This window comes from Rhipicephalus sanguineus, chromosome 2, assembly GCF_013339695.2.
Source record: "Rhipicephalus sanguineus isolate Rsan-2018 chromosome 2, BIME_Rsan_1.4, whole genome shotgun sequence".
In the NCBI taxonomy this organism is placed as follows: Eukaryota; Metazoa; Arthropoda; class Arachnida; order Ixodida; family Ixodidae; genus Rhipicephalus; species Rhipicephalus sanguineus.
This window is the reverse complement of record NC_051177.1, coordinates 23,830,438-23,856,975: the sequence shown is the minus strand read 5'-3', so window position 1 is coordinate 23,856,975 and position 26,538 is coordinate 23,830,438. Positions and strand designations below refer to the sequence as shown.

The 26,538-nt window shown below is 47.3% G+C and overlaps 2 protein-coding genes across 2 annotated transcripts in view; one reads left to right on the top strand and one right to left on the bottom strand.

Moving 5' to 3' along the window:
* Positions 1–26,538, bottom strand: part of LOC119381089 (inverted formin-2) — a 183,256-nt gene that overhangs the window by 53,250 nt on the left and 103,468 nt on the right. The window lies entirely within an intron of this gene.
* LOC119382536 (uncharacterized) overlaps positions 4,177–26,538 on the top strand; it is a 56,744-nt gene continuing 34,382 nt past the window's right edge. Inside the window, exon 1 of the mRNA XM_037650272.1 lies at positions 4,177–4,437. Within this exon, the coding sequence (XP_037506200.1) occupies positions 4,393–4,437 (45 nt within the window). The 5' untranslated portion in view covers positions 4,177–4,392. The remainder of the gene's footprint in view (positions 4,438–26,538) is intronic.

The following is a 26,538-nucleotide window of genomic DNA, read 5'->3' as shown; positions in this document are numbered from 1 at the left end:
TTGCCGCCGACAAAGAAGGCGTATTCCCCCTTCCTTTGTTTGTCTATTATTATTTTTTTCCGACAGGGCTGGTGTGTCCTTTGTGGGTTTGGTGAAGCGATGGGAGTTCCGCGTGCGCGTTGCCGACAACACACAGCGAGATCACGGGGAGCCATCAACCGGGGTTTCGAACCCTCAACCCCCCACAATGCCTCTCCTCCTGGAACTCAAGAGCCCGCCGATGCGTCCCTTTCTCTCGCGCGGTCCGTCCGAACGCGCGCTTGGTGGCCTCGTATGGCGCGTCGTGTCCTGCATGCCCGCTCAATGGTTCGTGCTGCGATTTGGTCGCGTTCTCGAGCTTTTACGCGGCCTTTGGCTAGCACTCTAAGTGTAAGAACTCTATCCCTCCGTGGGCCTGCCATCGACTGCTCAGTTTGAGGATGTGAATCACTTGCTGATCAGAAGAGTTACGCTTGTTTAGTTTCCCGTGGACACAAAGAAGCCGACGCATGCACCGACTGACAAACCTGACCAACTGCTGCCAGAAATGACCCGCCGCGGTCGCCTATCCGTTTGGGTGCTCGACTGCTGACCCAAGGTCGCGGGATCGTATCCCGGCTACGGCGGCCCGCATTATCGCCTATGGCGTCCCCGTAATGATGTTGTGGTTTTTGGACGTAAAACTCCAACATGATTATAGTTCCACAGATTGCGGTGACCTTAATACTAAAGAATTAAACGTTCCCGGAGTACACCGCAGAATCAGCGCAGCATATTTGGCGCGTTGCGGATTTCTCGACAGTCCGTGAGAGTCGTAAAATGCTTAATCGTGCGCAGTGTTTCCTTCTGTCGCTTTCTGATCTAATTTATCCTATTTTAACGAATTCTCGTAGCAACCTGCTATAGCTTTTCATTTTAAAGAGCCGAAAGAGTCGATCAAATGTAAAGGCTTGAAATCTCAACCAGCGCCGGGTTCTGTTCAGCGTGGGTCGTTCACGGCTGGGACCGAGTTCGCCCTATAAGATTCATGAACCAAATATTCCTGAGAGTCCGCCGCATATACGGTATCAAGAACTTCATGCTTTGAAGTTCTACGCTCCGATATGAGGCTCACAGCGACACTGTATTGTACGGAAGCTAGAAATGGAGCATTGTTTGCGTAAGCGCTGAGCTTAACTTAAACCTATCAAATACTTGTAGGCTCGAAAGGGCGGGAACAAAAGTGGGCAGCAGGTGCGGAACATCTCAGTCAATAACAATGCCAAGAAATAACACTCTAGAAGACGAACATCAGAACACCCGTTTGATGTAGGAAATACAGACTTACAGTTCCTGTTTCTTTTTGTTTCTTTTTAAGTAAGTGCTACGTCGGCTTTCCTGCAAAGCAGCTGAGTCACCTGTTGCAGTACCCAGCTCGTGAGACCACCAGCCCTGCGAGCCATATGCATCGACCTTTTCGGCGAATGCATCGAAAAGCGCCAACTTACAGTAATATTGCCAATACAAACTGTGCTTAGATGCACCACGCAGTTAACGGCAGTGAAGCAGCGCGGGTAAGAGAGATTGCTGTTGGCTAAAGAGCGGTTGCAACCTACACTTATAGATACTTTGGTTGCGTAATCATGCGCTACATTACTGCACGATTTCAAGTAGGACTAGGCCCCCGGCCAATCCACCGCTTCCCCTGTAACTTGTGTGTGTGCAGAGTGCGGAAATCATTTCGTGGATTAATTGGCATTCGCTTTCCTCAGCGCTTAAGTCTTTAGTGTGCGGCGCGTTCGCTAATACCTTTGCTATTGCGTCATCGTTACCTTATATATATGGACTAGCCGAGAATATGTAAACCTCGACCTCTCCACAGCAAGCAGCTAGAACAGAACTGTATCTCTGCTATAATAAAATAAATAAATAAATAAATAATAAATAAATACAACAACTAAGCGTGCACACTAAGATGCCTTTGTAGAGTCGTCCATTGCTTCCTCAAATCGCAAGACTTGCCTTGCAGCACGAAATGCATGCGTGCAACCCGCAGTGCCCGTATTTAACCATACCGTATTAACAATGCGTCAGGCCTGAAATGAGACGGTATAAATAACCCGACTCTTCAACCAAGCGGCTGAGGTACCGCTGCTTACATCAAGAACTAGGTTATGTCACAACCCGCGTTTTTTAACAAACTCCTCCGCTTGATTGTTTGCCAGAGTCCGGGTGTTATATTAAACGCATCATAATGAAGGGAGTCGTCGCCGCATTCTTTGAGACTGCGCGACTACGGTGCCCGTGTCTTTCCTTTGTTGTTATTATTTTTCTTTTGCCCCGTCTGGTCCGCGTTCCCGCTTCGCTTGAGGGCCGAGAGCGCGAGTAGCGTGTAATCCCGGTGTGACGTATATTCATTCTAGCCGGGACACTATGAGAGCCGGCGAGCTCATCATTTTCTTGCTTTTGCGGGGACTGCACCTCTCTGAATAATTAATGAGAGAGGCTCCAGAAGCGGCGTCGCTTAGTCTTAAAGAAAGGGGCCACCGCCCGGAAATCTCGGAAACAAGAAGCTTGAGGGCATAAGGCTCAGATACGCGTTAGAAAGTAAATTAACGCGTAACAGCAGCAGCAACGGAGGAGCGATAAAACGCACACCGTAAAAACAACACGCGTATGCATTCACCCCCGCACACACTTACACACACAGAGGCGTACACCATGGCGATAAAAGTTTACGGGACATGGACTCGATGGCAAATGTAAATTTCTACTTTGATATCGCTTATAATCAATGGATAACTGCTTAGGCCACAACAGCTGCCAGCAGCTGAAAATTATAACTAGAGGCTACGTTCCCAGGCCAAACAACCACTCAGCCTTTTCGGAAATCTCGTGTTCCACAAACTTTCGTTACGAGGCATACACAACAAACGTAAGCAGCATGTACCGATCACCTTGTATATTGAGCGGCAAATAGCCTATAGACAAAGAAGGTGGCAAATGTTTTAGGGATGTACAAAAAAAAAAAAAGAACTTAGCGCAACTTCTGTGATCGCTGAAGTATTGAGAACGATAGTTTTTTAATGTGCAGTTCGTGACGATTACTGGCGTCCTTTACTCGGTGCACTCTGTTGCATATCATAAATGGTTTCTTGGTTTAGTAGAAAGAGACTTAAAGGCCAAACAACAAAACACAAAAAAGAATAAACGATATCATCCGGCAGATGCGACTCATTGCGGGAATCGATGTCATGCGAAGCAGCCATCGAGGAGCTTGTTATGCGGCATTGTTTGGCATTGAGCCAAGCGGAGGCGTATCGACGTCTCTGTGTAAATAGTAGTTTGGTATGCGTGCGCTTACCAGGCACGTCGGCTACGTGTACTGTGACTCCTGAAGGGTAGCTTATGGCCCAAAGTGACGTCGGCAGTCACGGTAGAGCACAGGCGCCTGTTTCATCGAAAAGGAATGCACACTACGTTGCGCTGATGTTCACGTCTTAAACAGAGCAGAATTTGCGCCTTATCATTACTTATCTTTCTTGAGGATGTTACTGTGCAGGAATAAACACGACATAGATAGATAGATAGATAGATAGATAGATAGATAGATAGATAGATAGATAGATAGATAGATAGATAGATAGATAGATAGATAGATAGAGAGATAGATAGATAGATAGATAGATAAGATTCTAAATGCACCCTCTTCGCCAAAGCAAGTCGTGGTTCTTCCAAGACTCCAGAATTCTTTTTTATATTAAAGCTATTTTGCTGTGTCCTTCAAATACATGTGACACTAAATATTTTTTCGCAATAGAAGCAATCTACTGCGAAAGTAAAGGCATGAAATAATAAAAAAAAACAAATCAACGAGTCGAGCACAGGTGCCGAGAGTTGGGGACAACGTCGAATAAAAACAGCAACAACGGATTGGGCGCGATTTATCGGAACGAAAGCGAGAGCATTGAAAAAAAAAAGGAAGAAAAATAAGAAGGCAACCGAACACAATCGGCCTGTTCACAGCCGTACCGTGTCCTCACAATTTCGTGTATTGCCCGAACGTGAACCATAGATGCGGCAAAATCCGGGGAGAGGGTCACCAGATGGCGCTTCCATAGGCGCTAAAAAGAAAAAGAAAAACCTGCACATTAAAAGCGGAGCGGCCCGATTGGCGGAGCCACGTGTCCTCCTCCTCCGTCGAGTGGAGAGGGGGCGTCGCGTGCCGGTCGCGCGCGCGATCTTTCACAAAGAGCGGCAGCTGACGCGCGCCGAGCCACAAGTCGAGTTGTGAACGTGCGTTCGCCGAAAACCGCATGAATCCGCGCAGCCGCTACAGTACCGGTGTCAGTCGCGCTGCTTGCCGAAGTTCATTGCTTGGTGCGGTGTTGACAGGCTTGCGGACGGCGAGCCGCCCCTTGGAGTTACTCAGTCATGAATGAGCCGGTTAAGAAGAGCTACCTGCCCGTCGTGCATAAGGTGAGTTGTGTACAAGTCGCGTTCTATCGCCAACTTTGTCACTGGAGCTGCATTGGTTACTAGTACTGACTAAAACACGAGAGTCAGCACAGTATGCGAAACGATGGGTCACTCGTTGGGTGAGTTCCAACAGTTAGGTGAGTTCCAAGTGGAATAACTCTGAATGAAGTTAATTGTGCGCATCATTGCGCTTTACTTCTGAAATCGCGTTTTCAATAATAGTGTATTACAGTATTTGGTAAAGGCTGAAGATCATCTTAAACGTCCGTCCCAAGGTGTAAGCGAAATGTTTGAAATTGAGCACAAATAGTAGTTCTTTTCTCGTGTTTATACTTAGCTGCAAATGTTCTTTTCGTGTTGTCTTTCACATTGCGGTTGAAGATTGTCGTTGGCTGTTATAGACGTGGAAACAAGTGGTGTGACATGTACAACTGAGATATGGAGACTCCACAGCATTCTCGATATCTGCTATATTACCTACTCAAACGATCTAGCATAGGAGTTCACAATGACTTGTGCGCGTCCCCTCACAAAAAAAAAAAAAAGAAAGACTTGTACACACGATGCCGACATTTACGGGAATCCTTTGATGTTATGCTCGAATACGCACAATGTACCAAACTCGATCGTCCGAGAATTCATGCTGTACACAAGAGACGAAGAATCCTTGAACGCGTGGTGTCGCTGGGGCCGACGTTTCGGCAAGTCTTCGTCGAGGCAGCAGAAGCTTCATTTGCTGCCTTGAAGTAGACGTTGGCTCCAGCGACACCTCCACGTTCAAGGATTCTTCATCTTTTCAAGCACTCTTCTTCGCCTGAACTTCTGCTGCACAGAAGCAGCTTACAAATCCAGCAATGTTTAATACGTATAATGCGAAACTTCATCTCGAGATAGCCCGAACGGTAACTGAGAAAGTACGAGTGTTTGGACTCGGTATCCATCAATATAGATCCTGTGCCTCACGGCGGCGTTAGGCCTTCAGGGTTCAGACAGTCCACATTGGTGCGCATTATTGCGCCAAGCTTGGTCCGGTAAAAAGGAGACTGGCCACATTGGTCCAACCGTGCATTATGCTATAGCAAGCGCGTTCTTGCTGCTCGGAAGGGAGCAAATGCGCGAGTCATGAACTGGATCGTTATGAAAGCTCTCGCAACGCATCCACCTCGAACCACCACTCAAATTTCGCAGCTCAGCTCACTGTTGTTTGGTGACTCAGCGAGAGAGAGGGCCGCGATTCCTAATTAAAACGTTTTGCGATGGTCGTAAATTAGATCATATCAATGAAGACTACGTAACAAAGTGACCACTTGCTTCCATAGTGTTGCTTTTATTTTGCAGCCAACTGCACAATAAAATACTCAGAGTACGGCGTTCATCCGGCACCAGTGATGGTGCACCACACGGGTACGATGACCGTCCGTATATTTATTGCCTGTGCTTTGCTTCGAATCCCCGGGACTAAGCGAAAAATCAACTTTGGGCAGATAGAGGTCACATCTGTCAAGGATTAACTTCATTTTTAATAATTTTTAATCGTGTCTGTGTCAGCCGCTCGGCGGAGGTCACTCGGAGACGTATTTGACGAGTAGCGCAGAGAATCCTTGCAAAAATATACGACATCGTAATATTACGGGTTGAACCCGTGTACAGTACACGTTATAGGTCAGAGGCAAGAAAAGCTAAGGCCGACGCGTGCCCCGGGGAAATCATCGCGAACAAAGCGACAAGTCACATTACTGCGACGTTGCGCTCTCTAACGAGTGCTTTCGGCTTCTGCGGTGGCTTCTGTCGCAGTGGAGGATTTAGCGTGGCGTATTGTGGCTTTGTATTGTTTAAACAAGAGGCTTACACTCTATACATGTGAGCTTTACAGTAAGAGCCGCAAGCTGAGTCTACGAGTTGTGCACGCTTGCCATCACTTCGCTTGTGCGTGCCCTCCTGGGGCACATCACTCCGCACTATAATGAATGCACGGGATGTGCAGCGTTGAACTTATCGCCGCGCTACTTTATTGTGATTAAAAAAAGAAGAAGACAGGCCTTTCATACAGGGCCTGCTGCACCCCCCTGTACGCGCAATCTTCCTTTTGTTTTTATAATGCAGTTCTTAGCTGACAAAATGTTCATTTTGTGCCACTACTTACACGTTTACCAATAACGCAATGACGTACCTAGTAGTTATGGGCGTATAAGAAATAGTGGGTGGTCAGGGGGCGGCGAGAGTTCTCCCGGGGCGCTTAATGGTGTAAGACCGGCCTAGCTCATGTATTTTAATTGCTGCATTGCAAATGACGACGAAGCGAAAGGGAATCAGCATTATGACTACAAGTTTCCCACGCTGCTTCGGTTCCTTTGTGGGCAGTAGTGTTTTGCAGCAAGACAAACGCTAATCTCGAAGCAGAAGTATCTTGCGGCGCACAGATAGTACTTCGCAACATAGTAGCAATACAATGCAACCTACTGAGAAGAAGATTGCTTTCGCCTTTCACCTGTCTTAGGCAAGTGCATAAGGTAGTGTGTGACAGTTTTCATTAGAGGCTCTGCGTATCTCCCTTTGTCGCTCAGGGAAACGACGTGTGCGTTAGCAGTAAGCAGTTGTGGGCGGTTGATAAGACCGCCGCTGACCCCAATAATACTAAAGCCCTCCGTATTTACCCAGCCTAGACGTCACTTGCACGACAACAGTGGAGGCGTCTTTCTTCTTCTTTGTTTTTATTGGTCTCGCTGGGTTGTGACCCGGGGGCTGCGGTCCGCTAACGACGTCCCGGTGCTGACCTGTCGGTCGGTCACTCGGAAACAAGCAGACCATTCCGAACAGCATGGCGCACTTTCTGGGTCGCTCGCGCGGTACAGGCGCGTGGTTCCCTGCGAGCAGAGCTTGCCCTGCCTCTCACAAATCAGCGCGGCCGAAACACGGTGCACTGAACGTGACAGCCCCTGTCCTAGCTGGGCTACAGGGGAGGCCTCGGTGGCGCTCGGGTTTTCGCAAATGCGTGCAGCTCTGTGGGAACCATGGAGTCTTAACTGTGGTACGGCAGCGTCGAATAGCGCTCTAATTCGACGTAACTCCTCGCGCATCAGCCAAACAGGCGAGAAACTTGTGCAGACACTTCCTATTTTACGGCGACAGCCTGACGTGTCTTTCGTCCCGATTTTGAACAGTCTTCCGAAAATGTCACGTTTGTAATTGTCACCTTTCTCTGTACGCATGTCTAAAACATAAAAAAAAGTATTTGATATGACATTACAGGGAGGAGAACATTAGTACTGGTACAAAAAAAACTGGCAAGAAATTATAATAAACATCAGAGATGGCATCCATAAAGCGACCTAGCCTTTCAATGTTTGCATACATCGTATACAATGCACAGGAACTATCACTTGAGCTTTCGTTATCGCCGTGCCGCTGAAAGTTTACCGATAACAACGGCATGATGCAAACTTTTGACGTTGTTGTGCACTTGCAGCTTTCGGTAAAAATGTGCCTCTAAAACTTCTTTGCTTTCTAGAATCGACGGGGAGGGGGGGGGGGAGGGGAGGGCGGTTGTGAAATCCGCCAGGCCATTGACAAGTTCACTTAAGTGTGTATACAGATCGCCGTCTTTATGGTCATCATCATCACTGACTTCTTTGTTTTGTGCCCTTTGAGACAGCAGCAACTCGGCGCGAATGCATGGGTCTAAAACCAATAACCGCGGGCTCGTGGCTTGAGCCTTAGCTTCTGCTGTGCTGCACTGTTTTAGCGAGACGCGCGGCAACAGCCGGTGCTCGGGGTCGGCGCTGCGGTTCGTGTCACACACCGAGTCACGTCGGACCGCTCGGCGCGCAACGCGCTGCTTAATTGCTCTGGCATCTACGCGCCTCCTGCCACGTCGCATCCAGGCCTCACCTTCGGTGGGTCGAACGGCTGTCGGCTTTAAATTTACCGGTCGCCCTTGCCATTAGTAGTTTTCTGGCGTTGCCCTAAAAGTGATTTGTACTCGCTGAAACAAGTGCGCCTGCTTTCTTGATTACTGCGTATTTGTACGTATATCGTATAGTAGCGTGCATGACACGTAGCTTCTACCGTCAAAGGCGGTTATGTTTTTCTTTTGGCTTGAATTTTGTCGGAATACTCCTCTAACTTAACCTCTTTAGCGGCCCTCCGACCCACGCAAATAAGATTTGGACTCGTGTACATTTCTCAGACTGCGTTGTCGGCTTGTAAACATAAGAATAAACGATAGAAGCTGGGGTGCAATAAATAAAACGCTTTGTAATCTGTTCTTTTTGTGAGCTTGCGTCACACGACATTCGCGTCACACGAGTGCTGCAAGCTATAAAAGAACGAGATGGAACCTTGATTGCACAATCCTGCATGCTCCATGGCCGGCGAGTAAGCTTTGCATTTCAGCGTGCAGCGAGATGTCGGCTGCGACACCGCGAACTTAATTTTGCCGCCTGTGGGGCTTGGACGCAGGATAAACTTGGCAAAAAACAGCGCAAGACTGAGACAGGGCACAAGACGAAGGGCACGACAACAGCGCGGAATGCCGCAGGAATGCGATCTTAACGTTGTTCAAGAATCGGGTCTAAGTTCACAAATAAGCGTGGCTCACTTGAAATAAACATAATGTTTTTTTTTTTTTTTTAGCACGATAAACAAGCTTTTATCTGCTGTACTTCCATAGCATGCGTCATACGTCCATTCTTCACGGTTGGCTCGATATACGCATGAGCGGTGTCGGTCCCGCCTTGTTTGATGAGCCGAAGAACATTTGCCCTCCGTGGAGACGTCGGAGCACAGAAGTGCTTACCGATACAGCAGCGTGAGATGGCTGACGAGGTGGGCCATCAGTCTCAACAGCCGTGGTGACGCAAACGCGGGAAAACACCCGCGACACAGTCCTGTCCACTCACCCGTTGCCTGCGGTTTCATCTGCGCAAAGAGCTATAGTATCGCGCAGCACGGAGTGGTTATTTGGGCACTCGGCTCGCGAGTGCTTGTTTCATCAGCCATGCTTTCGCTCCGTTTGGCGACATCTGCGATCGAGCTGTCCCAAGTGAGCAGTTGCGCAACGGCATAGGACTGTATGAGCATGTTGTACAGTTGCGTTGCCGTTAGTGGTACCTACCCGGAAAACGTCTGCAAAAGCGTATTCAGCAACAAACTAAGTGCCAACATGTACAGACGTACCCGGCCGCGATGACTTAGCGCATGGCGTTGCACTGCCTGTTAAGAACGAGGGCGCGAGTTCGATTCCCGGCCGCGGCAGTCGCACTTAAATGGGGGCTAAATGCGGAAATACCCATGCACTTATATTTATGCGCACGTTAAAGAAGCTCAGGTGGTCAAAATTCATTCGGAGTTCCTCACCACGGAATGCCTCATAATCATATCGTCATCTTAGCACGTAAAGTCTGCATCTAATATGTTAAATTTTATTGTTGCACAAACGTACACAGAAACCTATGGATAACAGGTGCGATCATAAAATAACAAAGCTCGTTCAAAGTAAACGGTTATTTCAATAATTGCGATGGATTGATTTTCGCAGGAAAAACAAGACATTGCGGCGAACTTTATGTAATTTAACATTTAAGTACAAAGGTTTAGCGTACATGCATGTATGCTATGCCTTGTGGTGGTTGTTTTACCTCGCGCTTAAATATTTGGCTAATATTTTTTTTTTTTTTGCTTTTCGCTAGCAGTATTATTGGTCTCGCGGGATGATGCGTCTCCAGTACACAGAAGCATGGAGTGCGTGGTACTCAATTAACTTTCGCACATTTGTGTCAACTCTTGTTTGTTGACACCGAGGACACGTTAAGATCGAACCTTGAAACCAAATGTTTTTCACGTGCATTGAAAATTCCTGGCAACTGCATCTAATAATTACGGACCTCAAGGGTTTTAAGAAACTCTCGTATCTGCTCGCGTTTATTAACTACCTGCAATGTTTCAACCTGTAATTAAATTAACACAAGCGTTTCCGATGTCCTACTTGCATGCTATGTGTCATCCTTTTGTGTGCAAAAAGCGGCCTGGTATAGATTCTACAACTTCGGACTTATGCACCGGTGCTTATTTGCAGGAGGAGGAAGACTTTATTCGGTAGAGTGAACCGACGGCACAGTCGTCCGAAAGAAAAAAATGTATCACCCGCCCAACTGTATGCATAGTACGAAGATACTTACGAAGCTGTATGACACAATAAATAATTAAGTAAAAAAGAATTATTTCAGTGCCCGAAGTAAAGAGTCTTGGCGCTTGCACAGGAAACTTGTCTTCCGTGAAACAATAAGAAAAATGCCCTTTCCACGTTCCGAGTAGTATCGTGCGTCGGCGTTCGCGGCAGTCAAAATGTTTATGTACTGTAGGGAGCTTTTACGGTCTCGCAACAACGATGCCGTGGGTTCAGGTGCGAGTATGGATGAAGGAAGAAGGATCGGAGAAGAAAGAAGGCCTTGAGGCTGCATACAACACTTCCACGTTGTTACGAGACCCGGCGAGCTTGGTATACGACACGGTTAACGAACCGAACACTTGCGTGCAGTAACTTCGCCCGCTCTGTCTACACAATAAGTTTGCGAGACATAGAACGGCGAGAAATTGGCGTACTTGTCGGATGTGGGAGCTTTTACAACATTGAAGAGAGCTGAAAGAACGCCGTCTCTATACACGCTCAAGAAAAGACGTCAGCCCTTTACTTATGTTACGCGGGAGCAAGAATAGAAAAATCGATAAAGGCATCGGTGCAGGCAAAATTGTTTTATTACTCTGAGTGATCCTCAATGAACGCCCATATTATGTAAAACGCGAGCATCTTGTCGACGAGCATAGCCGTTGCAATTCCCAGTGGAGGGATTTGCACATGTTTTAGTTAGCGCAGCTGTCTGATAAGCGTTAAAAGCTCGTGGATTTGGACACGTATCATGGCTTGCGTGATGCGAAAGATGCCGACTCAGATCCAACACCGCGGCAACTTACCTGAAAATCCACTTTCACTTCTGTGTCCCTTAATATGGCCCCATTTCCCATAGACGTGACAATAATTTTCCCCGTGATTTCTCTGTCTTCATTCTCTGTTTCTATAGGTACCGTGGTCGCTAACAAAGTACTGAGCCCTTTGGGTTCTCAGTTTCTTCTCGCTTACCGAGCTGAAGACGCTCTATAAAGGAACACGCGCACACAGACGGAACAGACATGGCCGGCTAGAGGTACTCAGATGGTGCCACTTCGTTACAAGAAAATCTCGTCAAATGTTAAATTGGTGCGCCGCATCTGTCGTCGCTTTAGATGTAAGTGCCTTCCATCACAGAGACAATCGCCGTCATCGACTAAGCCGGCCCCCCTTCTTTGTTTTCGTCTTTTTCTCTTCGGAAGCTTTGTTAGAAGGGCTGCCGTCGAAGAGAACTTTCTACAGAGCTCTGCGTATCCGTGTAAAAAAGTTTAAAGGGCAACGAATGACAGCCGTAATTTCCTTTCCCCAATCAAAGCATTCTGGGGCAGACAATCCCCGCTTTTGTACCTCAGGGGAACAAAGTTCACGAGTTTGAAACTCGTGTGCCGGCGGCGAACGGGTGACCTTTTCAAGTTGAAAGAATGCAAATAGAATGTGCTGGCAGCCGTTCCTCCTCGTATGTCAGCTTCGGCGCCGATTATTGATTCCCCTCTGGCGCGACGCACCTTTGTACTTCGTCGTGCTAAGCGTGTAGTATTCCTAAGTGCAAAGAGGGAACAGTAGGGAGAGAGCAGGCTGAAAATTTCAACCAAGAGGAGCACAGCGCCAGCCCACTGTTTGGGTAGAAGGCAATATTTCTGCGTTTTCATATCTACTACTTCTACTACTACTGAATAATTATAAGAGAAGAACAACTCTAATAGAGGTCAGACTAAGACCTATAGATATTCCTCCGCCAGGAGGACCATGACCAGCTGGTGGGCGAAGGCCGCCGGCGCCAACCACACCGGCCAGTGGAGCGGAGGGGGGATAGTGAGGGGACACCCTCCCCTCTCCACTGCCCAACACACACACTCAGAGGCATTCAACTCAATACTCTGATCCTTTATCGCTACAGCTCCGACCCTTCGTGTCCCGGTTGCTTATGTACGTACGGAAACGTAGAATAATTATGAGGTTAACCTTTTGGGGACGCTCATATAGTGCACATGACATAGCATGTTGGTCGCGTCCTGACTACGGTCATAATTTTGTAATCAATATCAATTCACCCGCGCATCCTTTACTCTTGCGTTTAGTGACGTCGCATACGCAGCGGAATCAGCTACGCATATTGTATGCCAACATGTCACCGATCGAAGTGAAGACGTGCTTGAATTTCGACACGGAGGTCTACCGACATCCACCCAAAGCCCGACGTTTAATCAAGGCTACAAAGTAAGTCGTGTCTACACTAAAACTGCGGCTAGACACAACGTATGCGCCTATTGTGGGCTTTTTCAATGATGCACGGAATTAAGCGACACGGCTTTGTTTAGAAATAGGCGCGTTCGTAATGCTCGGCACAGCGGTGCCTCAAGACATCACAATCCTTTCCTCCTATTCGGCGCAAAGCCGGCCGCTTTGCGTCTGTCGCTCTTTGGGTGTGCTTTGAGGCACCGGCGTCCCTCTGTCTTGTGTGGCCGCCGAGGAAAACTGTATGCCGCGGTCTGCGTCGGTGCTGCGAGCGGCGCTCATCAATCGCCGCTGCTAGAGTGCCTCGATGCGCGCGCCCCCGCTTAGAGTGGTGTCAGCTTTTGAAAGGGCATGTGCCGCCTCCGCGGCCTTGGCGGCAGCGTGGCCGCCATTTTGAATCCCCCGCCCGGTCACTTGTGCGTCGCGCGCGTACTGTTTTAGGTCGGTGCTCGTTTCCCTCCAGTTTTTATTCGCTCGCTACCGTCACCGTTGCCGGGTGTTGCGTGCCGCGTGCACCAATCATTCCCAGAAACGCTGGGTGCTGTATCGTTTTAGAAGATACGAGGTTTCTTTGAACAGTAAAAATCAAACGTGACAAGCGGCATCCGAAGAACACATTATGCACTTGCAGCGTAAGTTTCCGGCCGGTATTTCGAATGCACATGCAAGGATAACTTACTGGCGGTGTTAACCTTGCGTAATAAATGGACGCACTGATATCAGCTACATGCTTAAAATGCTTTGGTTCACGTGTGCATGAATCCTGCATTTTTCTTCGCAAAAATTCTTTACTGCACTTGCTTGGTTCAGTATCTGCCTTTGATTTTTGCTTTCTGTAATCTTGTGATTTGAAATATATCATGGCCTATATTATGCGTGTTTGGTCTGCAGATAAGATCCTTCTTTTTTCCTAATAATAATTATTCGTGAGAATTTACGTCCCAAGAACCCCGATAGATTGAGAGGCGCCGTATTAGTGGAAGGCTCCCGAAATTTGACCATCTGTTGTTATTCAATGTACACCTAAATCTATGTGCGCAGGCCTCTGTCATTTCACCTCCATCGAAATGGGGCCGCTGTGGCCGGGATTCCATCCCGCAACCTTCGGGTCACCAGTCAAGCACCATAACTAAAACCACGGCGGGTTCTTGTTTTTTATATTCCTTTCCGTTTCAAGTACGCCTTCAGTGCTGGTCTGATGCCCATGTAGGTTGCAGTTAAATGTTTTTTATCCTTCCCTGTTTGGTTTCAAGGTTACATTTTCGTCCTGTCCTAAATATTTACGCAGTTCCTGCTTGTAATCATTTACGATCACTGTGAATCGACTAGTTGCAGTTGTGTTTTATTGTGCAATTTCCGTTTTATTTGTGTAATTGCTTCTGTCAGTGCAGCATTATTGCGCACAAATAAATGGCCTGTACACTGGGTATTAACGCGCGCGCGCGCACACACACACACACACACACACACACACACACACAACACCACACACACACACACACACACACACCACACACACACACACACCACACACACACACACACACACACACACACACACACACACACACACACACACACACACACACACACCACACCACAAACACACACACACACACACACACACCACACACCACACATTCAGTATTTTATTTCTTTGAGCAAGCATAATTTATTTATTAATAATGTAAGCCCTGAAGGCTCATACATGAATGCGCATACAAACAGTTCTCGCGAAGCGTCTATACAAAGAAGACGCATAAACACAAGAAGACGGGAAAGCATTGTGTACAGTAGACACGCTATGTCAGTAAAAAAAATACAAGAAACAAAGTCAAGTTGTACAATGAGCACGTCATGAAAACCAGTTAATGAAATAAAAACTCACAGGCTCCCTTATGCGTTCGCTTAAGACGACTCGAAAGCGAAAGCCATCTTCTTCTCAGTTTTTTGGGCACGAAGCGTGGTTTTGCATTGCCTCCAAGATCGGAGACACCTCACCTGGTTTTGCACTGCCTCCGTGATCTGCCCACTTTTGACCAAGCTACGATGTCATGTGATAACGGCATCATATGACGTCACGCCAAAATTTGTGAAGCCATGATAACGTCATATGGTGAAGTCATCACGTGACGATGATTTTTTGCATCCCTCGTCCGCAATGTCGTGGTACGCTGACGCCGTATACGTGGGACGCCGACGGTCAAATTTCGCGTTTGATGAGGCATTTAAGGCTTTCGCTTTAAAAAATACGTCCGCCACGGTGGTATAGTGGTGACGGAGCTCGGCTGCTGACCCGAAAGTCACGGTTCGATCCCGGCCGCGGCGGTCGCATTTAGGTGGAGGCAAAGTGCTAAAGGCCCGTGTACTGTGCGATGTCAGTGCAGGTTAAACACACCGTATGGTCAAAATTCATGGATCCCTCCACTACGGCGTGCCTCATAATCATATCATGGTTCTGGCAAGTAAAATTCCAGTAATAATATTAATAAAAGAGAAAAATAAACGACGCCGTGCATCTGCCACACAAAGTGTAAAACAGTTATTGGAAAACATTCAATATTATGTGCATGCAATTGGGCAGCGAGAGAACCTGCAGATACAAAAGAAGGAAACCGGACCCTGATTACTGCGCGCATGCAAAGTTTTACGGCAAACTACTCAACAACGTATTAACGTTTTGATTCAACGTTTTGATATCGAGTGCCGATACAGTAGCGGCTACATATTGTGAGCAAGAAATATCAGCAATAATAATGATAAAGAAGCTTGTTTCATTTTAACAGGATATTCGCAGCATCTGCCCTCGGCCCTTTATTTTGTGTACAATATGTATGATGCCATTTATAATGAACGAGGTAAATTGTTTGCAAACTTAGCAAAATGAGCCCACCTTAATTGCGCTTAGGTAGCTTCGCAACACAAATGTGTGTGTTCAGATACATATAATGCTGCGCTGACATGCATACAAATACTTCAAACGAATATTTGTGTATTTAAATGCAGAGCTTACGAGAAAATTAGGTAAGGCTTTTAGACTTTGCCGTTCCAGCGTAAGGAAGAGGATTCGTTTCACATAAGAGAGTCTACGTCTACCTCTAACGCATAATCCATGCCAGGCCGCCAGCTTACATGACTACATGCTCCCTCAATAAACATTTAGGCAACAACAGCAATAAAAGCTGCCCAGCTTCAAAAGAGAAAAGAAATAGGGAAAGCTCACTAGCGTGCACTATTTCCGGACGTATCCGCGCACCGCAAGCGCTTTGTGTAGCGCGTTTCGCATGCTGCCGAGATGCGGCGGATTCGCAATGGCGGCCGTCGTAGCAGACGACGCGCCTGTCCTCACCCTCAGCGGAGCGCGCGGGCATCAAGGCACCCTAGCCGCTGCACCGCTAACGCCTGCCGAGGAGGGCGAAGTCTCCGGAGTGTGCAAGAGGCGCTGCAGCCAGCATAAATCCTCTGGCGCCGCCCAGAGCATCAATCCTTAGTGCCAACCCTTTGGTCACGTGGTCCAACCTGCAGCCCAAACCAAAATCCCCACCACGGAAAGCCGAAGAAAGACGAGCAAGGCCAGGGACAAAGAAATACTTCCGCTGTAAAGTGTTCGCGGCAACTATTTCTTTTTCATCGATCGATTGTTCGCTCATGTTTTTTTTTTAACGTAGGTTTTATTTATTTTTTACAGCCACGGTTTTCCCGTAAGTTTGCGCACTCAACTCTCTTTTTCAGTCGAAACTCTAGCGCAAGGCTCAGTGAGTGGAGAAAAAATAGAAGTGTAAGCTGCGCTACGCAGTGATGAGATTGGCCAAGACGCCGGCGCCGAAGCTCAAACACTGAAGCATTGAGTTTTTGTCGAACGTCGAAAGTATATGTGTCGACCATTCGCGCAAAATAAAACGACGTGTCAAGTGTTCGTTTACCATAACTTATGTTTTTCTTTCTTTTTTCTGAGTGCTCTACACACTCAGAAAAAAAAAAGTAACTCATACTTGCCACGCATTACTCCTTTAAAGAGACATGTTCAATCTCTGCTTGGGTCTCACGACTTTCCACGAAAATATAATGATCTCATTAAAGAGTGAACGTGTCTAGTTAAAAATGGTCATGCTTGGCGAGTCAAGAATCCCCAAAATGTGTCAAATGACGTTTTTTTTTTCTTACAGTGTTGTTCAAGTAGCAACTGTTTGTTATATACAAATCGTGTTCTTGCAGCTAAACAGTTATCAGTGCACATATTAGAGCACATACTGTAAAAAAGTAGCGTTGACATTCTACTCCGTATACTGGAAACGTTGTGATAAGTCCTGACTTAAGTACTTATAAATGGTTGAACCCACTAGATCTGACCGACAAGAGGGAAGTGATATTGCAGTGGGGAATTCGCTGCAATTCGCAGCTCGTCGACCCTCCATGTCGACGAGCTGTACGCTTTTGGTGTCGCTTATGGTAACTTCATTAATTTTCGCTTCGGAGCGTTCGCACAACTACAAGGTTTCTACAAACAAGATTAGATCCAGGCTACGAAAATGAGTTGTCTTAATAGTGATAATCTGACCTCATTACCATCACTGGCGCCCTCTCGAGCCCGCTGTGATGGTTCGTTAAGATGCTTTACACGACCATGTATAGTAACGCTTCCGATGCTCGATAGAAGGGCCAGATATCCGGATGTGAATCTGGGGAACTTCGGATTTACTGTCGGACAATTGACTCATAAATGCATACCGTGCAGGCCGTGATTGGCATGACACAGAAAAACAAAGAGCGTAAAAAAAAACAGATAAGAGGTCGTACTGAATCAACTACGAAGCAGGGGCGTAGCCAAGGGGGGGTTGGGGGGTTCAACCCCCCCCCCCCCTGAAATTTTTCAGTTTTGCTTGCGTATATAGGCATGCACACATACAAACGCACGCACGAACATACATAAAGTATGGTTGAACCCCCCCCCCCCCCCGAAAAAAATTTCTGGCTACGCCCCTGCTACGAGACTGAAACAATGTCCAATGTATGTGAATGTGGCGAGGCCGGAGAACAAGTGACTCATCCAGTCAAACGACGGAATGCAGCCGTTGACGAGGACACCAAACAAACGTCAGATCGCGACCTTCACTGTTTCATCGGATCTTGGCAGTTGTTTCATACCTGGCTGCTCGCACTGACGCACCTGCATCGCAAATTCTCGCTGGTTACATTTAGCGCTCCGCGTTTGGAGGCACTGACGAAGGGCTTCAGAAACATTCCGTTAGTGTCTGTGGGGATTCCCACAGCCGTTCACGCTTCTCCAGCATGCAAATTACTATGTTTACTCGGCCTATGGTTTAGTCAGCACGCAATACGGGCGGTTGAATAAACGTTTATTTATTTATTTATTTATTTATTTATTTATTATTTATTTATTTATTTATTTATTTATTTATTTATTTATTTATTATTTATTTATTTATTTATTCATCCTCACTTGTTGTTTAAGTCGCTAACTCTTCTTCCTGACGGGCTTAGCAAACCGGAGACTATAGCATCTGCTTGAGCTGCCTGCATTTCCTCCGCGTCTTTCGTATTTCAATGATGTGTTCAGTCGTGAAGCATGGCGCGCGTACTTGCGCCATTGTCCTAAACTGTCCAGAATAAATAAGGCTTTCTTATCATACGTTTCTGTCGTTCATCGTAGAAATATGCGTCATCTCTAACGCTGGTCATTTTTGGCTAAATGAACCTTGTTATAACTGGTACATAGATAAAACAAATCCATTTCTATGGTCTACTGTTGTCTAAAGTAATTCAAGGCAGGTTAGTGGAAGAAAGTGGGCATAAAACCACTGACGGAAACCGTAATTTCAAAAGCCTACGTCTCGCCCAAGTATGTATTAAGCCAGCAGACAAGGAAACCATGTAAAGAATTGGGAAAATTATTTATTTTTTCGGTCTTTCACACTTCCCTTCCCCTTCCCAAGTACAGGGTAGCCAACCAGAGATTTCCTCTGATTAACCTCCCTGTCTTTCCTCAACATTTTCTCTCTCTCTTTCTATCTCGAAGGAATTGCGGAAATGATAAAGTTAAGGGCAACGAAATACTGCAGTGTACTGCCTACGATTACGTACAATACAAAATGGAGGCAAGACGACCACATAACTAATTAAAAACGAAAACCTTTATTCTTCTAGACTGACGCCTCAAATGGGCATCTGCAACTCCTGTCGTCGTGGCGTCATCTCCTGCTTACTATGACCCTTTTCGCAATCTCCTATTTTTGGTATTTCGGAAGTGTACACACGAAGCTCTTTCTTTGTCAACAGAGGCGCGCCCTCACTAAAGTAAACGAAGCTTCTTATAATGGTAGATCGTAATAGAGCACTGCACGGGCCGAAAACTTCATGCTCCGGCTCGCCCGAGCCCGGCCCGGTGTTCTTAAATGTGGCCCGTACCCGGCCCGGGCCCGAAATGTTTGGGCCCGGCCCGTCCCGGCCCGTTTCAGCTAGTTGTGCCTTGAGCATAAAGGAGGCACTGTCCAACCTTCGGTTATTGTGAGATACCTGCCGCACACAAGATATTTCTAGAGATTAATTGTTTTAGGAACTTCTTTCAGGTCACCGACTTTCATTGGTACTGTGTATACTTTCGGTTAATTACGCCCGTAACAGTCTTGCGAAATAATTGCAGAGCAATATAAAATATAATTAGAGTCATAGCTGGCTGTTTCATGTGCGCACGCAGTGCTAACCACACAATCTTATTTTTGCATTTCAAAGAACGACTACAAAATAATATATTACCTCTATAAAGTGGGAAAAAAAAAAAAAACATGGTAGACATTCTTAGTTTGAGCCTACATCAATTGCATACGAGCTAGGGCTGTTGAGTAAAGTAGCAAGTCTCCTGCAAACTTCATCTATTGCACAATGGAATGAAAAAAAAAAAAACGGAGTGCCCTGACTGCCAGAAGATGGCTTGGTTATCGGAATATGCCTGGGGCTTACCCTGAAAGCAAATTTTGAAGCGATTTTTCAAATAGAAGGGCTTTCATTCGTGCATAGACAGTGCCTAAGCGAAACGAGGTCCCCGCCATCTTTTACGTGAAAATTTGTTTTCATTCCGAGGTTATTTAAAACAAAACACTCGTGTAAGACGTGTGTACAGTAACGGTGTGTTGAATAAAGGGCGGTTTAAATAAAACTGATCAGTCTGTGTGTGTTTGTGTGTGTGTGTTGGTTATTCCCAGAATCCCGGATCGCTTCTCTAGCCTCATCACTCCAGTTGTGAGCCACACTCGGGGAAACGAGTGTCGCTATGGTCTCGCGCCTTACCACTAGTAATGGGAAAATCAATAACGGTGTTCGCCCTGTCATAAGAGTCGCTCCGCATCTTGCACTTAAACTGCACGAAAAACAGCTCCTGAGATATTAATGGCTCACAAGTCACGTTGACCAGTCCACGGAGTCAGGCCGGCGGAAACAGGCGCCGCGGGCCTGCGAGCGTAGCTGCATATTTGAAAACATCGAAATGTTTCCCTACATACAAACGCGCACATTTTATATACACTAATCTAGGCAGTTTACCGTTGCTTTCCTTACCCGGTACTTATATTAGGCGTTTCTTGAAATTACGTGCAGCATACAAATTGGAGCGAAATTGTAGATGTCTTGTACTGTGCAATTTCTGTGCACGCCAATGCACTCCAGGTGGTTTTAAATTACCCGGAGCCCTCAACGACGGCGTCTCACATAGCCTGGGTCGCTTCGGGAAGTTAAACCCCACAAAACAAGAAAAACATAGCCAAACAACGTACACACGCAATTATGCAGATACGTACGAGACCCGGGCCTAATGCGGGCCTCGCTCAGACCCGAGCCCGACCCGAGCCCGAAGATCACGGGCCCGAGCCCGGCCCGGGCCCGATTCAACAATCCGTTACCCGGCCCGGCCCGGCCCGGGCCCGTGCAGTGCTCTAGATCGTAACACTAGATTCCAGGAACCGTCCGACGTCGAGGCTTTAGTGTCGGTGCCCAGTTCTCGGTAGTCCCAACACGGCGAAAGCTCTACAAATGTTCTGCGTTTATACGCGAAGCCCTTTATAGGCGAAACTTGGAGAGGACCAATACACAATAAAACTTCCAGGTTCCGGAATGTGAGCTGTTGCCTATCAGTGGGCTGAATTAGCAGCGGTGGTGTTTCGAAATGATCGCCACTCCTCTTCCGAGTACGATGGGGACATACAAACGGCAAGTCAACGCTGTCGCAACCCCCGCTGGGGAGCGCTGTCGTAAGTACGTGCGTGGCATCGCTACAATCTGAGTCTAAGAAACCTGTTTGTTGACGACGTCAGTTCGAAAGATGCCTCGTCAAACGCGAAAATTGACCGTCGGCTTCGACGCGTCAACAAGAGTGACGCAGAAAATCATCATCACGTGATGATGTCACCATATAACGTGGTCATGACGTCACATATTACCAAAATTTGTGGCGTAATCATTACGACACTATTGCCTCATCGTGACGTTACACAATGACGTCATCACATGACTTATTCATATGACGTCGTCGCTTAGTCAAAGGTGGGCCGATCACGGAGGCAGTGCAGAACTACATCGGCTGCAGAAACCTTTCGGAGGTGGGCAGGGGAGGATCAATACGGCGTCCGAGAAGAACACGAAGGAGGAAGATGACTTTCGCCTTCGAGTCGTTTTAGGCGAATGCGTAAGGGTCCCTGTGAGTTTTCTTCTTAAGCCGCGCTAACATTAAGTTTGCTAAAATGCTCTAAGGTGATCTTGGCGCTGGTGTCTCTCGGGAGATATAAGTATGCTTGGTTGTAATTAACGTTTTATATATATATATATATATATATATAATATATATATATATATATAATATATAATATATATATATATATATATATATATATATATATATATATATATTTATATATATACAATCGTTCCGTTGTATTGGCCATATAGATGAAAGGGCCGGGGTTGGGTTTTAAATATTACGCGTACTTACAAATCATAAGCCAAGTCACTCAATCGTACATATACAAAAGTCACGCTATCGAAGGAATGTTTTCCCTGTATGACAGGGTAAAGTGAAGGGTGCAGTAGCTTCATGGACCTGAGTGTCGCTGGCAGCTTATTCAGGACTTTGTGTCTCTTAAAGGTGCGGCGCATTGGGCTATAGTCCGAATGGCATGATTGCTGCCGAGAGCTGTAGCCCTAAGATAAAGGCGACGGTCAAAGTGTCTTTGTCATTTTGCTGGCTCAATCAGCAAAGGAACGACGATTAGCGCGTGGATTTACGGGAACATTGTCCGTATGGATTCAAACAGGTCTTTGTAAAGTTGTAGCTGAACACGTCAACGAGGTACGATTGCGTTACACATGCAACACGTCACATTGATTGCTCATATGAGATGCGATGTTATCACGTCGCCATGTCTATGAAACTAATTACGTGAGGGTTTACGTGACAAAACCGTCCACTATGTGTGCACACCGTAGTGGGCGACTCCGGATTAATTCGTCCACTTGGGGTTCTTTAACGTGCACCTAATTCTAAGCACACGGGTCTTCTTTGTATTTCGCCCCCTCGAAATGCGGCCGCCGGGACTGTCCATAAATATCTGTGCTACGATTACTTGAAAGTAAAGAAAAAAACGAGGGAAAAAAACGCAGTAAATAACTTAAAAGCAACTTCTGAGGCACGGTAACACTGATTCACAATATGTATGCATCGCTCCCGCGGTTGTAGGTTGGCGATCCCAGCCCTATGGTTTCTCCATATATTTGGCTACTGTCCCCGAAAGTTCGAAGGGGTTGTTATATGTATATCGTTGCCCCAAGACGCCGAGCATGGCTGCCGTCTAGCGAACTCGTTCTTTCTGGAGAGTTCGCGAGACCGGCAGTCTTGCGGAGACCTCGCTCGTTGTGAGATATAAGGGCTGCACGTCAGCGCGCAGTGAGGGGAGGGCCTCAGGGCGTCGGTCCATGGAAGCGGCTGCGACCATCGGACACCCATGGTCGGCTATGCAGAAACGCAACCAGCGACTCGTGAAGGAAAAGCTCCGGCTGCGCACATGCTGCTTGCATCGGGTCTCCGCGAGAGTTTTTCACCGCCGCACGCCATCCTCCGACGAAGGCCATGCGGACCCCTCCTTTTCTTCGACATTGCGAACAACGCGACCGCTGACCATCTGCCGGCGCACACGTCCGTCCAGGAAGGCCGCCGCTGCAGGTAATACGTATACGGCAGCAGGCACCCCCTCCCTCTCTTTCCCTGCCACCGGTTGCTTTGCGAGTTCCGCGCGCAAACTGCGGTTTCCCCTTCTGCCGCCCCGAATCCAGCAGCCCCTGCGTTCGCATTTTCTTCTTTCCAGTGACTCGCCAGCTGGCATTGTGTACACGACAGACGATCAGCGCGGCCGGCTTCTCCTGTTGGAAGCCAATAGAGCACAGCCGGAATGCGGGGCGCCTGCTTGCCGTCAAAGGTGCGGAACAACTTCCGAGGCAGCGAAAGTGGTCGCGGCAGGCCAATTGAGTTGGCCTGACGTGTTTGTGCGAGGCGCCCGCCTCGTCGCGAAGGGGCGTTGCCACTTCGGGCGTCGCTGGAGAACGCGTCCCGCTGTACCACCGGCGGCAGGTGTCGCTCTGTAATAAGAGCAAGATGACCATATATAGGAGGCGCTGACTTTGGACTTTGCGGTAACCCTGCGGATTATAAAGAAGCGTGGCATGTGACCGCCGCTGTATACCCTCCGCGCTGAAGCGGAAACGTGCGTGGTGTAACAACCGGCTTATTTATGAGTTCCATTGTGAGGACAGTACGTTCGAGCTTTCTTCGCTTCGCCTCTCCGAGGCTACCGTCGCCAATAAAGTTGGAAACGGGATACGAAGCACAAGCTCACGAAAAGTACTTTTGTTACCTGCTGTGAAGCAACCAAGGAGCCTAGGCGCAGTAGTAGCAGTATTTTCTTCCTCTTCTTATTCACATGAATTGAGTGCACTGTAATGTATGCATAGATGGATAGTGCACAGAGCGACTGTCACCTAAGACATGTCGTCTTTCTTCTTTCTTTCTTTCTTTCTTTCTTTCTTTTTCTTTCTTTTTCTTTCTTTCTTTCTTTCTTTCTTTCTTTCTTTCTTTCTTTCTTTCTTTCTTCTTTCTTTCTTTATTTATTTATTATTTATTATTTATTTATTTTATTTATTTATTTATTTATTTAAGGGGCATGCTTAGCTGGACGTCTCCACATCAGCTACGATATGCATTCTCCTGTTCCTAGAACGTCCTTCATACATTGCGAGCACTGTAGGCGACTTTACCACTGGCTGCGAACGTGAATGACCCACATGCAGCTAAGTACTCTCTTATCTGCAGCAAGTCCGCTACCGTGCGTCACGTTGGGAAAACGGGATAATCGAATTACGAGCACTATTTCCCGGTGCACTTCGCAACGGAAGCCCGACAGACTTCGTTCGGCTTCTTCTGACGACAGTTTGCCATTAGCACCCTGCCGTTTCGCCGTACACGACACACACACTGCTGCTGATGCGGGCGCAACCCGCTTTTTTGTGTTTGTTATATTTTATTCGTGCTTTATTGCCACGCTTATTGCGCGAGCTCTTTATTGGAGTTGCTCAGCTTTCTCGTAAGGAAGGTAACCATAAACCCGACACGTACGCATAGACAGCTGGGCTAGTTGGTTTTGGTTATAGCCATGTAACGTGATACTGGCAAACAGGACACGTACGAGTAGAGAGACACTCTCTACTCGCTCGTGTTCTGCTCGCAAATATTGCCACGCCCACTTCTGTCTTGTTTTGATGTATTCGGGTTGACCGGCAGGGACGGTTATCAACGCTCGACGCTGTCCGCGAAGCAGTGTTCGAGAAGCTCGCGATGTAGTAGATCGTTTTTTAAGATTGCGCTCCGCAACGCGAATGTTCCAGCTTTGTCTAGAGATAACGCCGCCACCAGCGATATTGCTGGAATGTTCGATAGCGCCTGTATAAAGCCGACGCGCTCGACCGCTTGTCAGTTGATCGACGGTCGACGCTCTGCTCGCCGCTATCAGGGTATTGCTGTAGTTTGACTTTCAGTTCCGGCCACAAGTTCGGCCAAATAAAGAGTTTCATCTCGGACGTGCTGACTTTCGTCTCGACGTCACGACCACGTGACAATATCAGTCACACAGCTATAACCCTCTACACATTGACATAAGACCTTGGGAAATGTGATGCTGTTGCATCATGCGGTTGGCTCCGCTGAAACGTTGCCGTTCTAAACCTCGTATTCCTGCACAGTCGTCGAACGAGCAACAAAAGTCGCCGTTCTATCGGTGTGCACCCTCGAAAGCCATGTCCCGTATCCTAATAAAGTTAGACGCTGCTATCCATACAACATAAAATGTGACCTTGTGTGTTACGTCGAGTCGCAAGATCGTTTCTCGCCTTGATCTCTGAGCCATTATGGGAAAATCATTTTAGATTCTCCCTGAGAAGGCAACAGCCGTATCGTCTTCGTACAAGTGTAGCCTCGCAAGCAAACCTGATCACGTTTACGCCGAATGCCAGTCACGTATTTCTCAGCTACGTTTATGGACCCTAATTTGCGACTTCGTTTGCCATACAGACTCTCCCGTCGCGAAACAACTTTGATGCGTCTGATAGAACGGTAGCTTGGGCTAGTTCGTGATTTGGCATCGACATATTTGCACGGCGCGTATACTGAACGGGGACAGATGAGAGGACACAACACAGGCGCTGTGGTTGCGTCCTCTCATCGGCGAGACCGCTTGCCGAAACGTCGACTCCAGCGACAACCCGTGTTCAAGAATGCGGTTGGGTATGGCATATACGAATGCTTTCCTCATAGGAAGGAGGAGGAGGAAATAATATTGATTTCACGAATGGAAAATTACGCAACCTGGCTTCTGTCTTCTGCCTATACGCCAGGAGAAGGAGTCCTCGAAGAAGCAGCGAATACAGAACTACTCGGGAAACAGAATTTTAGCGACAGTTTAAAGTGGGAAAATAACGCGTATGAAATTACAAAACGTTAGAATCACTTGCTTGTGTTGCCCTGCTACAGACGCCAGTTTACGGCTTATCGCACAATCACGGCTATCATGAACAGTATATGCATGCTCCAAGACAGTCCAGGCGCGTGTTAGCTGTACCACATGCCAGATCACGTACTCGTTGATCGGTTTAGAGATCGCGTGACTACGCTACTTCGAGTTCGCGTGGCAAAGCAGAATCCTTGGCGTCGCTTCAGGCTTGGCGGGGGCTAACGATGTACTTGATTTCCATGCTTATACATAGCTCACCATCTCACACGAGTGCACGAGGTTAGGCCTATTGCGATGGTATCGGTACCGCGGTATACAGTGTTGGAGGTAACGCGTTACTTTTTTCGGTAATTTAGTAACGCACTCGTTACCATTTCGGAACTGTAACGGTAACGTACTTACGTTAACATTTTTCGGTAACGTGGGGTGTCACGTTACTGGTTACTCTTTATTCCAATTATCCCGGGAGTTCTACACAAGAATTCTTCGTCTCGTAGGCTCCACCTTCCCAGAGCTATCCTTTTGTCACAGCGGCTGGCTGCTATTGGCCTGGCAGGCGTTGATTTGGGAGTACTATCTGTCTAATGCGTCCATCGAACGCCTATTTACCGTAGGTGCGGATGTATTCACTAAGAGGCGAGGC